General features: G+C 47.5%; 1 protein-coding gene across 1 annotated transcript in view; it reads left to right on the top strand.

Moving 5' to 3' along the window:
* The first annotated feature begins 7397 nt into the window (after window positions 1-7397).
* Window positions 7398-14088, top strand: part of itgav (integrin, alpha V) — a 44543-nt gene continuing 37852 nt past the window's right edge. The window contains exons 1-2 of the mRNA XM_030429015.1: window positions 7398-7914; window positions 11744-11877. Of these exons, the coding sequence (XP_030284875.1) occupies window positions 7751-7914; window positions 11744-11877 (298 nt within the window). The 5' untranslated portion in view covers window positions 7398-7750. The remainder of the gene's footprint in view (window positions 7915-11743; window positions 11878-14088) is intronic.

Genomic DNA, 14088 nt, shown 5'->3' on the forward strand with positions numbered 1-14088 from the left:
AAAACTAAAATATAGGGCTTGGACAACGAAGCCTAAAGATATTTCCCCCACAGTAGAGTACATTGTACAGGACACTTGTACAGTTAAGTGTATGACATCAGCCATTCATGATGTAAACAGGTGTCACCCAACTGATACACTATGACATGGGGTGTACTACAGCGTGAAAGAAATGTTGGTTACATACCTGTACTCCAGTCTAAATCACCGTGGAGCCACAAATGAGACGCTGCATCATCACACTGTTACTCACTTCAGTCTGAGCTGTTCTGATGGGCTGTTGAGGAGCTGAGGTGTTACAACATGTGCATGACGGTTCTTAGGCCTCCGCCAATTCCATTAATTCCTGTTTATGGACACCTCGAAGGACATTATCCCGCTTATACCATGGTCACTTGCCAAAGAAAAGAAATTAAGACCATTAAATTATATTTCTATATTTATATTTGTTTTACAATCAAAATATAAAGTTTTTCACAAGCCATAACTAAGTTTCCCTGGCAACGTCTGAGGGTTTGACTAAAACCTGGAACAGTCATTACTCCTCCAGTAAATAGGACGGACCATAGATACGACTTGGCAACAGGAGATATTCTAGTCCGCTCAGTGATGAGCCAGAAAGCTAACGCTATGCTAGCAAGATTCAAAGTCAATAACATTATATACGGTTGACAAACAGTAAATATAATTTGAGAGTATGTTTAACAACAAGACCAGCTAGCAAACCAGTCATGTCATTGTCCCCAAATCGATAGCAAGATTTTGACGAACAAATGACCGGCCGTGTGTAACGTTACTGTGGCCGCAGCCTGAAGCAGAGAGCTGAACAGCCAACGGGATGTGAGATTATTCATGTATCAGTAAATTTAGAGGGGAAGTGAACTTTCTGCAGCTTGTGTGTTACAGTCGCCACCCTGTGGTGTTCAGAGGATACTGAAGGACTGACGGACTGCACTCAGTGTGGAAATATAATATTCAGATCTGATACGCCAGCTAGCGCATTGATTTAGAACGGTGAACAGTCAATTTGACTGGAACTACTTAGTAGGTGTCCATATATCAGGGATTAATGGACACCCTGCAGCCAATCAGAATCGAGTATTCCCCCAGACCATGGTATAAGTGTTTTTATATAGTAATTCAGTTAATATGTTGTGGGACCAGACATGTCCAAGTCACGTGTCAGTAAAAGTTTCACCCTTTGGACACACCTGTACCTTCACCTCATCACATCTGCCTTCTGTGCTTTAGATGGTGTTTAGAAGTGATGGACCAGAACAGAACTTTTTAGTTCCAGCAGATGTTTATCTGTTCTGGTTTACTGTCAACGCTCTCATCGTGTTGCTCTCTGAGATAAAGTCCACTCCAGACAGGGGACAGACAATCAGAGAGCAGCTGGTGGACTGAGATGATACAGTATGAACACATGAATCATCATGTCGGTCTGTAAAGTTCAACACATCGACTTCATGATGATTTGTTATTGTTGTGTTTCTCCTGAAAAGGTTAAGCCATCAACAATGTAGTGTAGTTATGAAATAAATACACAATATAAACCTTTAATGAGGATTCTATGTCATGTGGTTTTGTCTCCTGCAGGTTTTACAGATCAGGTGATTGTTGTATTGAACCTGCTGAGAAGTTACTGATGTTTCAGATTGAAGCATTTAATCATTAAAACTGACAAACAGGAGGAAGAACTCTGGACCTCTCCAGTTCTGACATCTCTCTTCAAAGTTCTTACCTTGATTGACCCTGAACCAGTCTGATGCCTGTAAACTTCCTCTGAAGGTCCAGGGCGTCGAGCTCTGCATGCTACATAATCTGCAGAACTCAGACTTACACAATGTCCATTACACCATCTCTCTGACACAAATACACAAGCATGCACACACAAACACACACACACCTCCCCCTCCTGTGGATCTCGGGGGAGTTCTGCTACACATTCTTGAGTGCACACTTCATTGTAGCGCTGATTCAGAGCAGCTCATGGCCAAATAAGACGAAAAGCCCTCAGCTCAGTGTGTGTGTGTGTGTGTGTGTGTGTGTGTGTGTGTAGGATTTACTAGGCTGTAGCTCCGTCTGAGCTGAAAGCATCACAAACATTTTTCTAGTGAAAGACACTTGAAGGTTTGAGCTGTAACACGTCAGCATGTTTCTGTCTGTTCAGGGTTTTTTAGACGTGTTAACAAAGTAATTACATAAAACAACATCAGACTGTCCCTGGACTTTGGTCTTGTCTTAAAGTGACATGGACTTGACTAGGAACTTGTCATTCTTGGTGGTCATGACTTCAGACTTGAATTGGGAGATGGGGTATCTGGACCTCAGGTCTTCCTGATTCCGATCTGACCTGGACTGCACGCAGGACTTGACCGTCTTAAGACATGTGACTTGTGGAACTTTTCTGTCTTAACCTGGGACTTTAAATCAACTTCAAGCCATTGACTTATGATGTTCTTGACTTAGGACTTGACTTTGCTTGGTTCTTGCCTTTCTTGACCGGGGACTTGACTGCCTTTACTTAGGTTACTTTACTTGTTTATTCTGATATGGGACCTTACATGGGACTCGTGGGAGTCCCCTGTCTTAACCAGGACTCAACCATGTAAAAGACCAGTACCTTTTTCTTGGACTTGACCTGGACTGCTCTGATGTAGGACCACTATATTAAGTACTTGATTATATTGACAAGGGACTGTTGTTTTTTTAAACGTGGGACTTGATTAAGGACTTGATTATCTTGACTTGGACTTTACTTGATTTTTGTCTGTCCTCAATGAACACATGACAGTATGTGTTCATCTGCTATCAAGGAAACATGACAAACAGAAGTTAATCCTCCAGATTTAAACTAGCCTGTCCTGTTGCTGCAGACATCAGCCTGTTCTGTCCTGAACAAGTGTGTTTTGCTTCACTCTGTTGAGGAATGAACTTCCTGTTGTGCGTCATGACTCTGCCGCCTCAAGTTGAACCGGTTGACTGCAGACAGACAGGAAAACACAGAAATCGGGCTCCAGAATAAAAGCAGTCTAGTTCAGTATCAAAACATTGGATTCACTGACTTCTGCTCATTAATCATGAGGGCAGATTTTCGTGTTTTCTGTCTTCAACATTACATTCATGTTGAGATCCAAACAAACATGGTGGCCAGAAATCACATCTGTCCACACATGAAACAGCATTTAAAACAATATATTATCATTTGTCTATTATGATAACATTGTGTTATTTTATATTTTCAAACAATAAATAACATATGTCAGATTTGTGTCTTGTTTAATCAGAAATAGAGTCTTAATGTGTCAGTAAATCATTGTTTCTATCTTTTCTTTTGATTTTATCAACAGTGATTTTTTTGTGTTTTTTCTTGTTTTCTTTCTTTCTTGTGACAAATTCTAAATACTTATTGTAAGTCGCTTTGGATAAAAAGCTACCTTTGGATAAAAAGCGACTTACGACTCACGTCTTCTGTAGCTACCGCCGACATCAGGTCCTCCGTAGATACCGCCGACATCACGTCCTCCGTAGCTACCGCCGACATCAGGTCCTCCGTAGATACCGCCGACATAGCCACCGCCGACATCAGGTCCTCCGTAGCCACCGCCGACATCAGGTCCTCCGTAGCTACCGCCGACATCAGGTCCTCCGTAGCTACCGCCGACATCACGTCCTCCGTAGCTACCGCCGACATCACGTCCTCCGTAGATACCGCCGACATCAGGTCCTCCGTAGATACTGCCGACATCATGTCCTCTGTAGCCACTGCCGACATCACGTCCTCCGTAGATACCGCCGACATCACGTCCTCCGTAGCCACCGCCGACATCAGGTCCTCCGTAGCTACCGCCGACATCACGTCCTCCGTAGCCACCGCCGACATCAGGTCCTCCGTAGATACCGCCGACATCACGTCCTCCGTAGATACCGCCGACATCAGGTCCTCCGTAGCTACCGCCGACATCACGTCCTCCGTAGCCACCGCCGACATCACGTCCTCCGTAGATACCGCCGACATCACGTCCTCCGTAGATACCGCCGACATCACGTCCTCTGTAGCCACCGCCGACATCACGTCCTCCGTAGCTACCGCCGACATCACGTCCTCCGTAGCCACCGCCGACATCACGTCCTCTGTAGCTACCGCCGACATCACGTCCTCCGTAGCCACCGCCGACATCACGTCCTCTGTAGCCACCGCCGACATCACGTCTTCCGTAGATGCCGCCGACATCACGTCTTCCGTAGATACCGCCGACATCACGTCTTCCGTAGATGCCGCCGACATCACGTCTTCCGTAGATACCGCCGACATCACGTCCTCCGTAGCCACCGCCGACATCACGTCCTCCGTAGATACCGCTGACATCACGTCCTCCGTAGATACCACCGACATCACGTCTTCCGTAGATACCGCCGACATCACGTCCTCCATAGCCACCGCCGACATCACGTCCTCCGTAGATACCGCCGACATCACGTCCTCCGTAGATACCACCGACATCACGTCCTCTGTAGCCACCGCCGACATCAGGTCCTCTGTAGATACCGCCGACATCACGTCCTCTGTAGCCACCGCCGACATCAGGTCCTCCGTAGCTACCGCCGACATCACGTCCTCAGTAGCTACCGCCGACATTACGTCCTCCGTAGCTACCACCGACACCAGGTCTTCCGTAGCTACCGCCGACATCACGTCCTCCGTAGCTACCGCCGACATCACGTCTTCTTTAGCTACCGCCGACATCAGGTCCTCCGTAGATACCGCCGACATCACGTCCTCCGTAGCTACCGCCGACATCAGGTCCTCCGTAGATACCGCCGACATCACGTCCTCCGTAGCCACCGCCGACATCAGGTCCTCCGTAGCTACCGCCGACATCAGGTCCTCCATAGCTACCGCCGACATCAGGTCCTCCGTAGCTACCGCCGACATCACGTCCTCCGTAGATACCGCCGACATCAGGTCCTCCGTAGATACTGCCGACATCATGTCCTCTGTAGCCACTGCCGACATCACGTCCTCCGTAGATACCGCCGACATCACGTCCTCCGTAGCCACCGCCGACATCAGGTCCTCCGTAGCTACCGCCGACATCACGTCCTCCGTAGCCACCGCCGACATCAGGTCCTCCGTAGATACCGCCGACATCACGTCCTCCGTAGATACCGCCGACATCAGGTCCTCCGTAGCTACCGCCGACATCACGTCCTCCGTAGCCACCGCCGACATCACGTCCTCCGTAGATACCGCCGACATCACGTCCTCCGTAGCCACCGCCGACATCACGTCCTCCGTAGATACCGCCGACATCACGTCCTCCGTTGATACCGCCGACATCACGTCCTCTGTAGCCACTGTCGACATCACGTCCTCCGTAGATACCGCCGACATCACGTCCTCCGTAGCCACCGCCGACATCAGGTCCTCTGTAGCTACCGCCGACATCACGTCCTCCGTAGCCACCGCCGACATCACGTCCTCCGTAGCTACCGCCGACATCACGTCCTCCGTAGCCACTGCCGACATCACGTCCTCCGTAGCCACTGCCGACATCACGTCCTCCATAGCTACCGCCGACATCACGTCCTCTGTAGCCACCGCCGACATCACGTCTTCCGTAGATGCCGCCGACATCACGTCTTCCGTAGATACCGCCGACATCACGTCCTCCGTAGCCACCGCCGACATCACGTCCTCCGTAGATACCGCTGACATCACGTCCTCCGTAGATACCACCGACATCACGTCTTCCGTAGATACCGCCGACATCACGTCCTCCATAGCCACCGCCGACACCACGTCCTCCGTAGATACCGCCGACATCACGTCCTCCGTAGATACCACCGACATCACGTCCTCTGTAGCCACCGCCGACATCAGGTCCTCTGTAGATACCGCCGACATCACGTCCTCTGTAGCCACCGCCGACATCAGGTCCTCCGTAGATACCGCCGACATCACGTCCTCCGTAGCCACTGCCGACATCACGTCCTCTGTAGCCACCGCCGACATCACGTCCTCCGTAGATACCGCCGACATCACGTCCTCCGTAGATACCACCGACATCACGTCCTCCGTAGATACCACCGACATCACGTCCTCTGTAGCCACCGCCGACATCAGGTCCTCTGTAGATACCGCCGACATCACGTCCTCTGTAGCCACCGCCGACATCAGGTCCTCCGTAGATACCGCCGACATCACGTCCTCCGTAGCCACTGCCAACATCACGTCCTCTGTAGCCACCGCCGACATCACGTCCTCCGTAGATACCGCCGACATCACGTCTTCCGTAGATACCGCCAACATCACGTCCTCTGTAGCCACCGCCGACATCACGTCCTCCGTAGATACCGCCGACATCACGTCCTCCGTAGATACCGCCGACATCACGTCCTCCGTAGCCACCGCCGACATCAGGTCCTCTGCAGCTTCTCAGTTTGTAGTCTATTGATAAAATGTTTTACATTTGTATTATTTACAGGCTGAATTTTAGTATCAACAAATATTTAGTATTTAATAAGGAACTAATGAGATAAATAAATATGTTTTGATCTTTATATAATTTAGCAGAATCTTCTAAACTGGTAATAAACAGGTTACATTTTATTTTGTCTAATTAAAATACTGTAATTTAAAGTAACTAAATACAGTTTTGAGGTACTTGTGCTTTTATTAAGTATTTCCACTTTCTGTTCTTTACTGCGTTCTGGAGACAAATACTGTACTTTACTCCACTACATTAATGTGATGACTTAAGTTGCTAGTTACTTTATATATTACATGCTGCATCAGAGCCAAAGTATTACATTTTTAAATGTATTTAGTCATAGTAGTGATTGCAATGATCAGCTGACTCATAGCATACAGTTTATACATATGTATAAATATATGGATCAGTTACTTTACTGATACTTTGATTATGGTTGTCACAACATCAGATTTTAACTAGATGATTATTGTGGAAATATCAAAATAATTGTTTAAAAATGCTCTGAATCCAAAGTGTCCTTAAGTGTGTTCACTGAGTGTTTGTGTTGCTGAATAAGTTACGTCAGTGTCCTGAGGAGGAAACGGATTCTCTGACGTCATCTCTGGATCATTCCCACCATATCATCACGTGTGTTTATAAATATTAAAAAAAATAAATATCATGATTATCGTGAGTATTGTGATGTCAAGACATCCCTACTTTGGATACTTGACTGCCTTTATTATCAGATACTTGAAGACTTTTACTCGAGTACTATTAATATGGGAAATATTGTAACACAGTACCTTTACTTTTACTCGAGTACTGCTGGGTATTTTACAGCACTGATACAATGTTTGGGGGGGTGCTTTTGTTCTGAAAGGTATAAACCGGATGTAACTTTGAGAACGATCCTGCGGTGGCACACACACACACACACACACACGGCCTCTCCCCGGGTGTGTATCCGTGTTTCTGTTCGCTCTCAGCGGTTAGACGAGCTGACGCTGCTCCGGTTCCGACGGTTCTTGAACGGCTCTGTACAGACCGGAAGTCTCGCCGTCGTCGCGTCGGGAGGAGTATTATCGTGGTGTTGTGGTGTCGTCGTGTTGACGCTGGAACGAGACCGGACCAGTGGACCGACACCGGACCAGTGGACACTCTCTGGCAGCACGCTAACATCAGTTAGCTCCTCCATCTCTCCGCCTTCATCTTCGTCCTCTTCCTCCGTGTTTCCAGCGGCTAACCCGCGGAGCAGCTCCCCGGCAGCCATGGCAGGAGGACGGGCAGCTGTCGGGCTCTGGGTCGTCCTGCTGCTGGTTCAGCGCTGCGGAGCCTTTAATCTGGACGTGGACTCTCCGTCCGTCTACTCCGGACCGCAGGGCAGCTACTTCGGCTTCTCCGTGGACTTCTTCAAACCGTCCAACAACCAAAAGTAAGACGACGGTGATGATGATGATGATTATACAGAGCTACTGTCTGAACTAACACCAGGGCGTCTGTTTGTCTGTCTGTCTGACTGTGTGTGTCTGTGTGTGTGTGTGCGTGTGTGTGTGTCTGTGTGTGTGTCTGTGTGTGTGTTTGTCTGTGTGTGTGTGTGTGTGTGTGTGTGTGTGTGTGTGTGTGTCATGTGCAGCCTCAGTGTGACTGTCTCTCTCCTGACATGTCAGAGTTTCCTCCTGTTGTTTCTGACTGGGCAGAAAACATCAGCTGGTCAGATGATGTGCAGTGAAGCGCTGTAGAGCAGTGAAGCGCTGTAGAGCAGTGAAGCGCTGTAGTGCAGTGAAGCGCTGTAGAGCAGTGAAGCGCTGTAGAGCAGTGAAGCTTTAGAGCAGTGAAGCGCTTTAGAGCAGTGAAGCTTTAGAGCAGTGAAGCGCTGTAGAGCAGTGAAGCGCTTTAGAGCAGTGAAGCTTTAGAGCAGTGAAGCGCTGTAGTGCAGTGAAGCGCTTTAGAGCAGTGAAGCTTTAGAGCAGTGAAGCGCTTTAGAGCAGTGAAGCTTTAGAGCAGTGAAGCGCTGTAGAGCAGTGAAGCGCTGTAGTGCAGTGAAGCGCTGTAGAGCAGTGAAGCGCTTTAGAGCAGTGAAGCGCTGTAGTGCAGTGAAGCTTTAGAGCAGTGAAGCGCTGTAGTGCAGTGAAGCTTTAGAGCAGTGAAGCGCTTTAGTGCAGTGAAGCGCTTTAGAGCAGTGAAGCGCTGTAGTGCAGTGAAGCGCTGTAGAGCAGTGAAGCGCTGTAGTGCAGTGAAGCGCTGTAGAGCAGTGAAGCTTTAGAGCAGTGAAGCGCTTTAGAGCAGTGAAGCTTTAGAGCAGTGAAGCGCTGTAGAGCAGTGAAGCGCTTTAGAGCAGTGAAGCTTTAGAGCAGTGAAGCGCTGTAGAGCAGTGAAGCGCTTTAGAGCAGTGAAGCTTTAGAGCAGTGAAGCGCTGTAGTGCAGTGAAGCGCTTTAGTAGCAGTGAAGCGCTTAGAGCAGTGAAGCGCTTTAGTGCAGTGAAGCGCTGTAGTGCAGTGAAGGCGCTTTAGAGCGTGAAAGCGCTTTAGTGCAGTGAAGCGCTGTAGTGCAGTGAAGCAGCTGTAGTCAGTGAAGCGCTTTAGAGCATGAAGCGCATTAGTGCAGTTAAGCGCTGTAGAGCAGTGAAGCGCTTTAAGGCCAGTGAAGCGCTTTAGTGCAGTGAAGCGCTGTAGAGCAGTGAAGCGCTTTAGAGCAGTGAAGCGCTTTAGTGCAGTGAAGCCTGTAGAGCAGTGAAGCGCTGTAGTGCAGTGAGCGCTTAAGAGCAGTGAAGCGCTTTAGAGCAGTGAAGCGCTTTAGTGCAGTTGAAGCGCTGTAGTAGCAGTGAAGCGCTTAGAGCAGTGAAGCGCTTTAGTGCAGTGAAGCGCTGTAGAGCAGTGAAGCGCTGTAGTGCAGTGAAGCGCTTTAGAGCAGTGAAGCGCTGTAGTGCAGTGAAGCGCTTTAGAGCAGTGAAGCGCTTTAGTGCAGTGAAGCGCTGTAGAGCAGTGAAGCGCTTTAGAGCAGTGAAGCGCTTTAGTGCAGTGAAGCGCTGTAGAGCAGTGAAGCGCTTTAGAGCAGTGAAGCGCTTTAGTGCAGTGAAGCGCTGTAGAGCAGTGAAGCGCTTTAGAGCAGTGAAGCGCTGTAGTGCAGTGAAGCGCTGTAGAGCAGTGAAGCGCTGTAGAGCAGTGAAGCGCTGTAGTGCAGTGAAGCGCTGTAGAGCAGTGAAGCGCTTTAGAGCAGTGAAGCTTTAGAGCAGTGAAGCGCTGTAGTGCAGTGAAGCGCTGTAGAGCAGTGAAGCGCTTTAGAGCAGTGAAGCTTTAGAGCAGTGAAGCGCTGTAGAGCAGTGAAGCGCTTTAGAGCAGTGAAGCGCTGTAGAGCAGTGAAGCGCTGTAGAGCAGTGAAGCGCTTTAGAGCAGTGAAGCTTTAGAGCAGTGAAGCGCTGTAGTGCAGTGAAGCTTTAGAGCAGTGAAGCGCTGTAGAGCAGTGAAGCGCTGTAGTGCAGTGAAGCGCTGTAGAGCAGTGAAGCGCTTTAGAGCAGTGAAGCGCTGTAGTGCAGTGAAGCTTTAGAGCAGTGAAGTGCTGTAGTGCAGTGAAGCTTTAGTGCAGTGAAGCGCTGTAGTGCAGTGAAGCGCTTTAGAGCAGTGAAGCGCTGTAGTGCAGTGAAGCGCTTTAGTGCAGTGAAGCGCTGTAGGGCAATGAAGCACTTTAGAGCAGTGAAGCGCTTTAGTGCAGTGAAGCGCTGTAGTGCAGTGAAGCGCTTTAGAGCAGTGAGCGCTTTAGTGCAGTGAAGCGCTGTAGTGCAGTGAAGCGCTGTAGTGCAGTGAAGCGCTTTAGAGCAGTGAAGCGCTTTAGTGCAGTGAAGCGCTGTAGAGCAGTGAAGCGCTTTAGAGCAGTGAAGCGCTTTAGTGCAGTGAAGCGCTGTAGAGCAGTGAAGCGCTTTAGAGCAGTGAAGCGCTGTAGTGCAGTGAAGCGCTGTAGAGCAGTGAAGCGCTGTAGAGCAGTGAAGCGCTTTAGAGCAGTGAAGCGCTGTAGTACAGTGAAGCGCTGTAGAGCAGTGAAGCGCTTTAGTGCAGTGAAGCGCTGTAGTGCAGTGAAGCGCTTTAGAGCAGTGAGCGCTTTAGTGCAGTGAAGCGCTGTAGTGCAGTGAAGTGCTTTAGTGCAGTGAAGCGCTGTAGTACAGTGAAGTGCTGTAGAGCAGTGAAGCGCTTTAGTGCAGTGAAGCGCTGTAGTACAGTGAAGCGCTGTAGTACAGTGAAGTGCTGTAGAGCAGTGAAGCGCTTTAGTGCAGTGAAGCGCTGTAGTACAGTGAAGCGCTGTAGTGCAGTGAAGCGCTTTAGAGCAGTGAAGCGCTGTAGTACAGTGAAGCGCTGTAGAGCAGTGAAGCGCTGTAGAGCAGTGAAGCGCTGTAGTACAGTGAAGCGCTGTAGTGCAGTGAAGCGCTTTAGAGCAGTGAAGCGCTGTAGTACAGTGAAGCGCTGTAGAGCAGTGAAGCGCTGTAGAGCAGTGAAGCGCTTTAGAGCAGTGAAGCGCTGTAGAGCAGTGAAGCGCTTTAGTGCAGTGAAGCGCTTTAGAGCAGTGAAGCGCTGTAGTGCAGTGAAGCGCTGTAGAGCAGTGAAGCGCTGTAGAGCAGTGAAGCGCTGTAGAGCAGTGAAGTGCTTTAGTGCAGTGAAGCGCTGTAGAGCAGTGAAGCGCTGTAGTGCAGTGAAGCGCTTTAGTGCAGTGAAGCGCTGTAGTACAGTGAAGTGCTGTAGCTACTGCTAACGTGAGTTGTTCAAAAACCTTCTTTCTAGTAAACTCTGTGTACACACACAATGTTCTCAATGCTCGTGTTCATGTGTAGAGACCCTGGTGATGCTACGAGCAAAGTTTCATGTTGTGTCGAGCCTTCTTACTGTTTTGAAGATAGAGAAGATAGTTAGAGATTTTGATGCTATTGTAAAAGTGCCTGTAGCACTCCATTGAAAATGAGTTTGACCCGAAAACGAAAATACGGTAAATCTTAAAAGTGCCTCTTTTGTCGTAATTATGCTTTTACATGAAGGTTTGACTCATATACATTCACAAAAAAAGCCTCGGTTGCATTTTGGCGAGAGTTTCACTTTAAGGGAACTCCCACAGTGTTTGAAAGCCTGACTACCCCCCTCACTTTACTGTGCTCACCATGTTACAGTTAACACGACTCAGGAGGGAATAGCTGCCAGCCATCAGCAGCCTGAATAACAATCATCCTCTCCTCTCTCCTCCTCTCCTCTCCTCTCTCCTCCTCTCCTCTCTTCCCCCCTCAGTTCAGATGTTCTGATTGGAGCTCCTCGGGCAAACTCGTCGTCGTCAGGTGGAGGTGTGGTAGAGAGAGGAGCAGTGTACAGTTGTCCCTGGAGGAGCTCCTCGTCCTGTCAGCAGCTGCAGTTTGACAGCTCAGGTATTTAAATGTTGCAACAACAGATCAACACCACACAGTTTGATATGAGATTTATGAACCTGAACTGGATATTAGGACTGATCTATAATCTATAATCTGATTTTTTAGAACTGAGCTCCTCAAAAACACAAACACTTGCTGTCAGTTATATTAATGTAATCTGATTACTTGTCAGTAGAGGTATGAACTGAGGCCGCTCTTCCTTATGAACACTTCCTGTTTGACTCTGCTAATGATCTTCATACTGCTGGTGTGTAGAGAGTGAGGCTAATAATATTCAGAGCAGATTACAGACTGTAACTGGATTACAGATTACAGTGTTTGATCTACTATATCTAACATCCAACATTGAATAAGGATATTACTGAAGGATTATAACGTGAGGTTTGATCACATGTTCACACTTGAAGAGGTGTTTGGTAGAGCAGCTGAAACTGATCAGTGTCTTCAGCTCTCTCACTGTGCAGTTGTGTTTCTGATGATCACAGTGGAGCTGCTGCACTGATCTCCTGTCAGGACACGATCAGGAATGTATGGTGAAACGGGGTGTGTGGACTTGTCCAGGGACTCGTCAGAACTCAAGAAACAGCAGCGTTCAAATAGTAGAAAATCTACAGACCTCAACACAGAAACATTAATGAGTTCATATTTCATCTGTCAGAAAGTGTTGAGTGCAACAGCACACACACATCCAGGAATCTGTTACTGCAACTCTCATCCAGAGTTATTACAGCAGCACTAAAACTGTACTTCACACTGTGACCCTGTTAACACCCGATGTCACCTACATCTGTCAGTTCACACCTGCTATCAGCAGCAGCAGTTACCTGTGATGTGATGTCACTTCCTGCTCTGAATAAAACAAACCTGTCCGTCACTGAGACAAACCGACTCCATGTTTCTACTCAAAGACAGAAAGAAGTTCATGTAGAACATTTGCTGAATGAACAAGAAGGTCCAAATAATGCAGAATGAGTCAGAGACAGAGTTTCACAGAGTTTATAAAGTGTCTCCAACTCAACAACTCACTAAACTGACACATTTGTTAAGGGAGTCTGGGGACTTTCTCCACGGGGACAAAGAAGTAGCCTATATTGTTACTGTTTAGTGTCTTTGTGACATGTGACATGTTTAGATCAATAACATGTTTCTTCTTTCATAAATGGAGTGTAAATGGTGACATCAGTGTAAACAGTGTGTTCAAACAGCTGATCACTGTTGGCAGGTAAGACTTTAGCACTTTAGACACAGAAGCAGACAGGCTGGTACAGACATGCTGCCACAAACTGACACTTTTTACAAGGAGACAAACAACTTCAGCTGAAAGATTTAATGCTGAATTTACAACAAGGACACAATGAGTTACAATCTGTCACAGACACAGTTTCATTATGTTTGACCAGTTGTCTAAGATACAGGACTTAGAATAACCATGACCTGGATGACTGAGAACCTTCATCAACAGAGTTCTTTATTATTATTATTAATAATAATAATAATAATAATAATAATAATAATAATAATAATAATAATAATAATAATAATAATGGATTGGATTTGTATCCAATTGTATTTAAGTTTCTCCTCACTCAACATCTCTTATACATACAGCATTTGTCAAGGGAGTCTGGCTGCTGTGTTATCAACCACACTGGGTGTGGACAGTATTGCCTCATGAGAAAGATTAAACTCCGATTAGATAGAGTCTGGTCCTGTTGAAACTCTTCAGTGTGTCTGAACCTGTGATGACTGACTCAACAACACACAGGACTGTTCAACTGCACCATCATATGATTCACACATGAGTCAAAGAGTGTTGTGGTTCCTGGTTAGTATTCTGTGGGATCGTCTGACAAACACACACATGGACTCAGTTGAGAAACACTGCTGCTTCACACCTGAGAATCATTTAATATAAATGTACCTTATAAAGTCGTAGAGCAGACGGTCGTAGAGCAGACGGTCATTGTGAAATAGAAATTACACTGTGATGAACAGGAAGAGGACTGTTTCCTCTGATGGATGATGAAGTAAAGACAGAGTGAATTGTGTTTGTTGATCTAGTAAGTACTACTCTACTGAGTAACACGATGTAAACATGTTCCTGTGTGTTGAAACTGTTTGTCAGGATGAAGATGAACAACATAAAGACACTGCAGTTGTACAGCACAGAGGTGACGGGCCATCGTGATGTTTAGTTCTTTATTTATG

Source organism: Sparus aurata, chromosome 9 (assembly GCF_900880675.1).
Source record: "Sparus aurata chromosome 9, fSpaAur1.1, whole genome shotgun sequence".
NCBI lineage: Eukaryota > Metazoa > Chordata > Actinopteri > Spariformes > Sparidae > Sparus > Sparus aurata.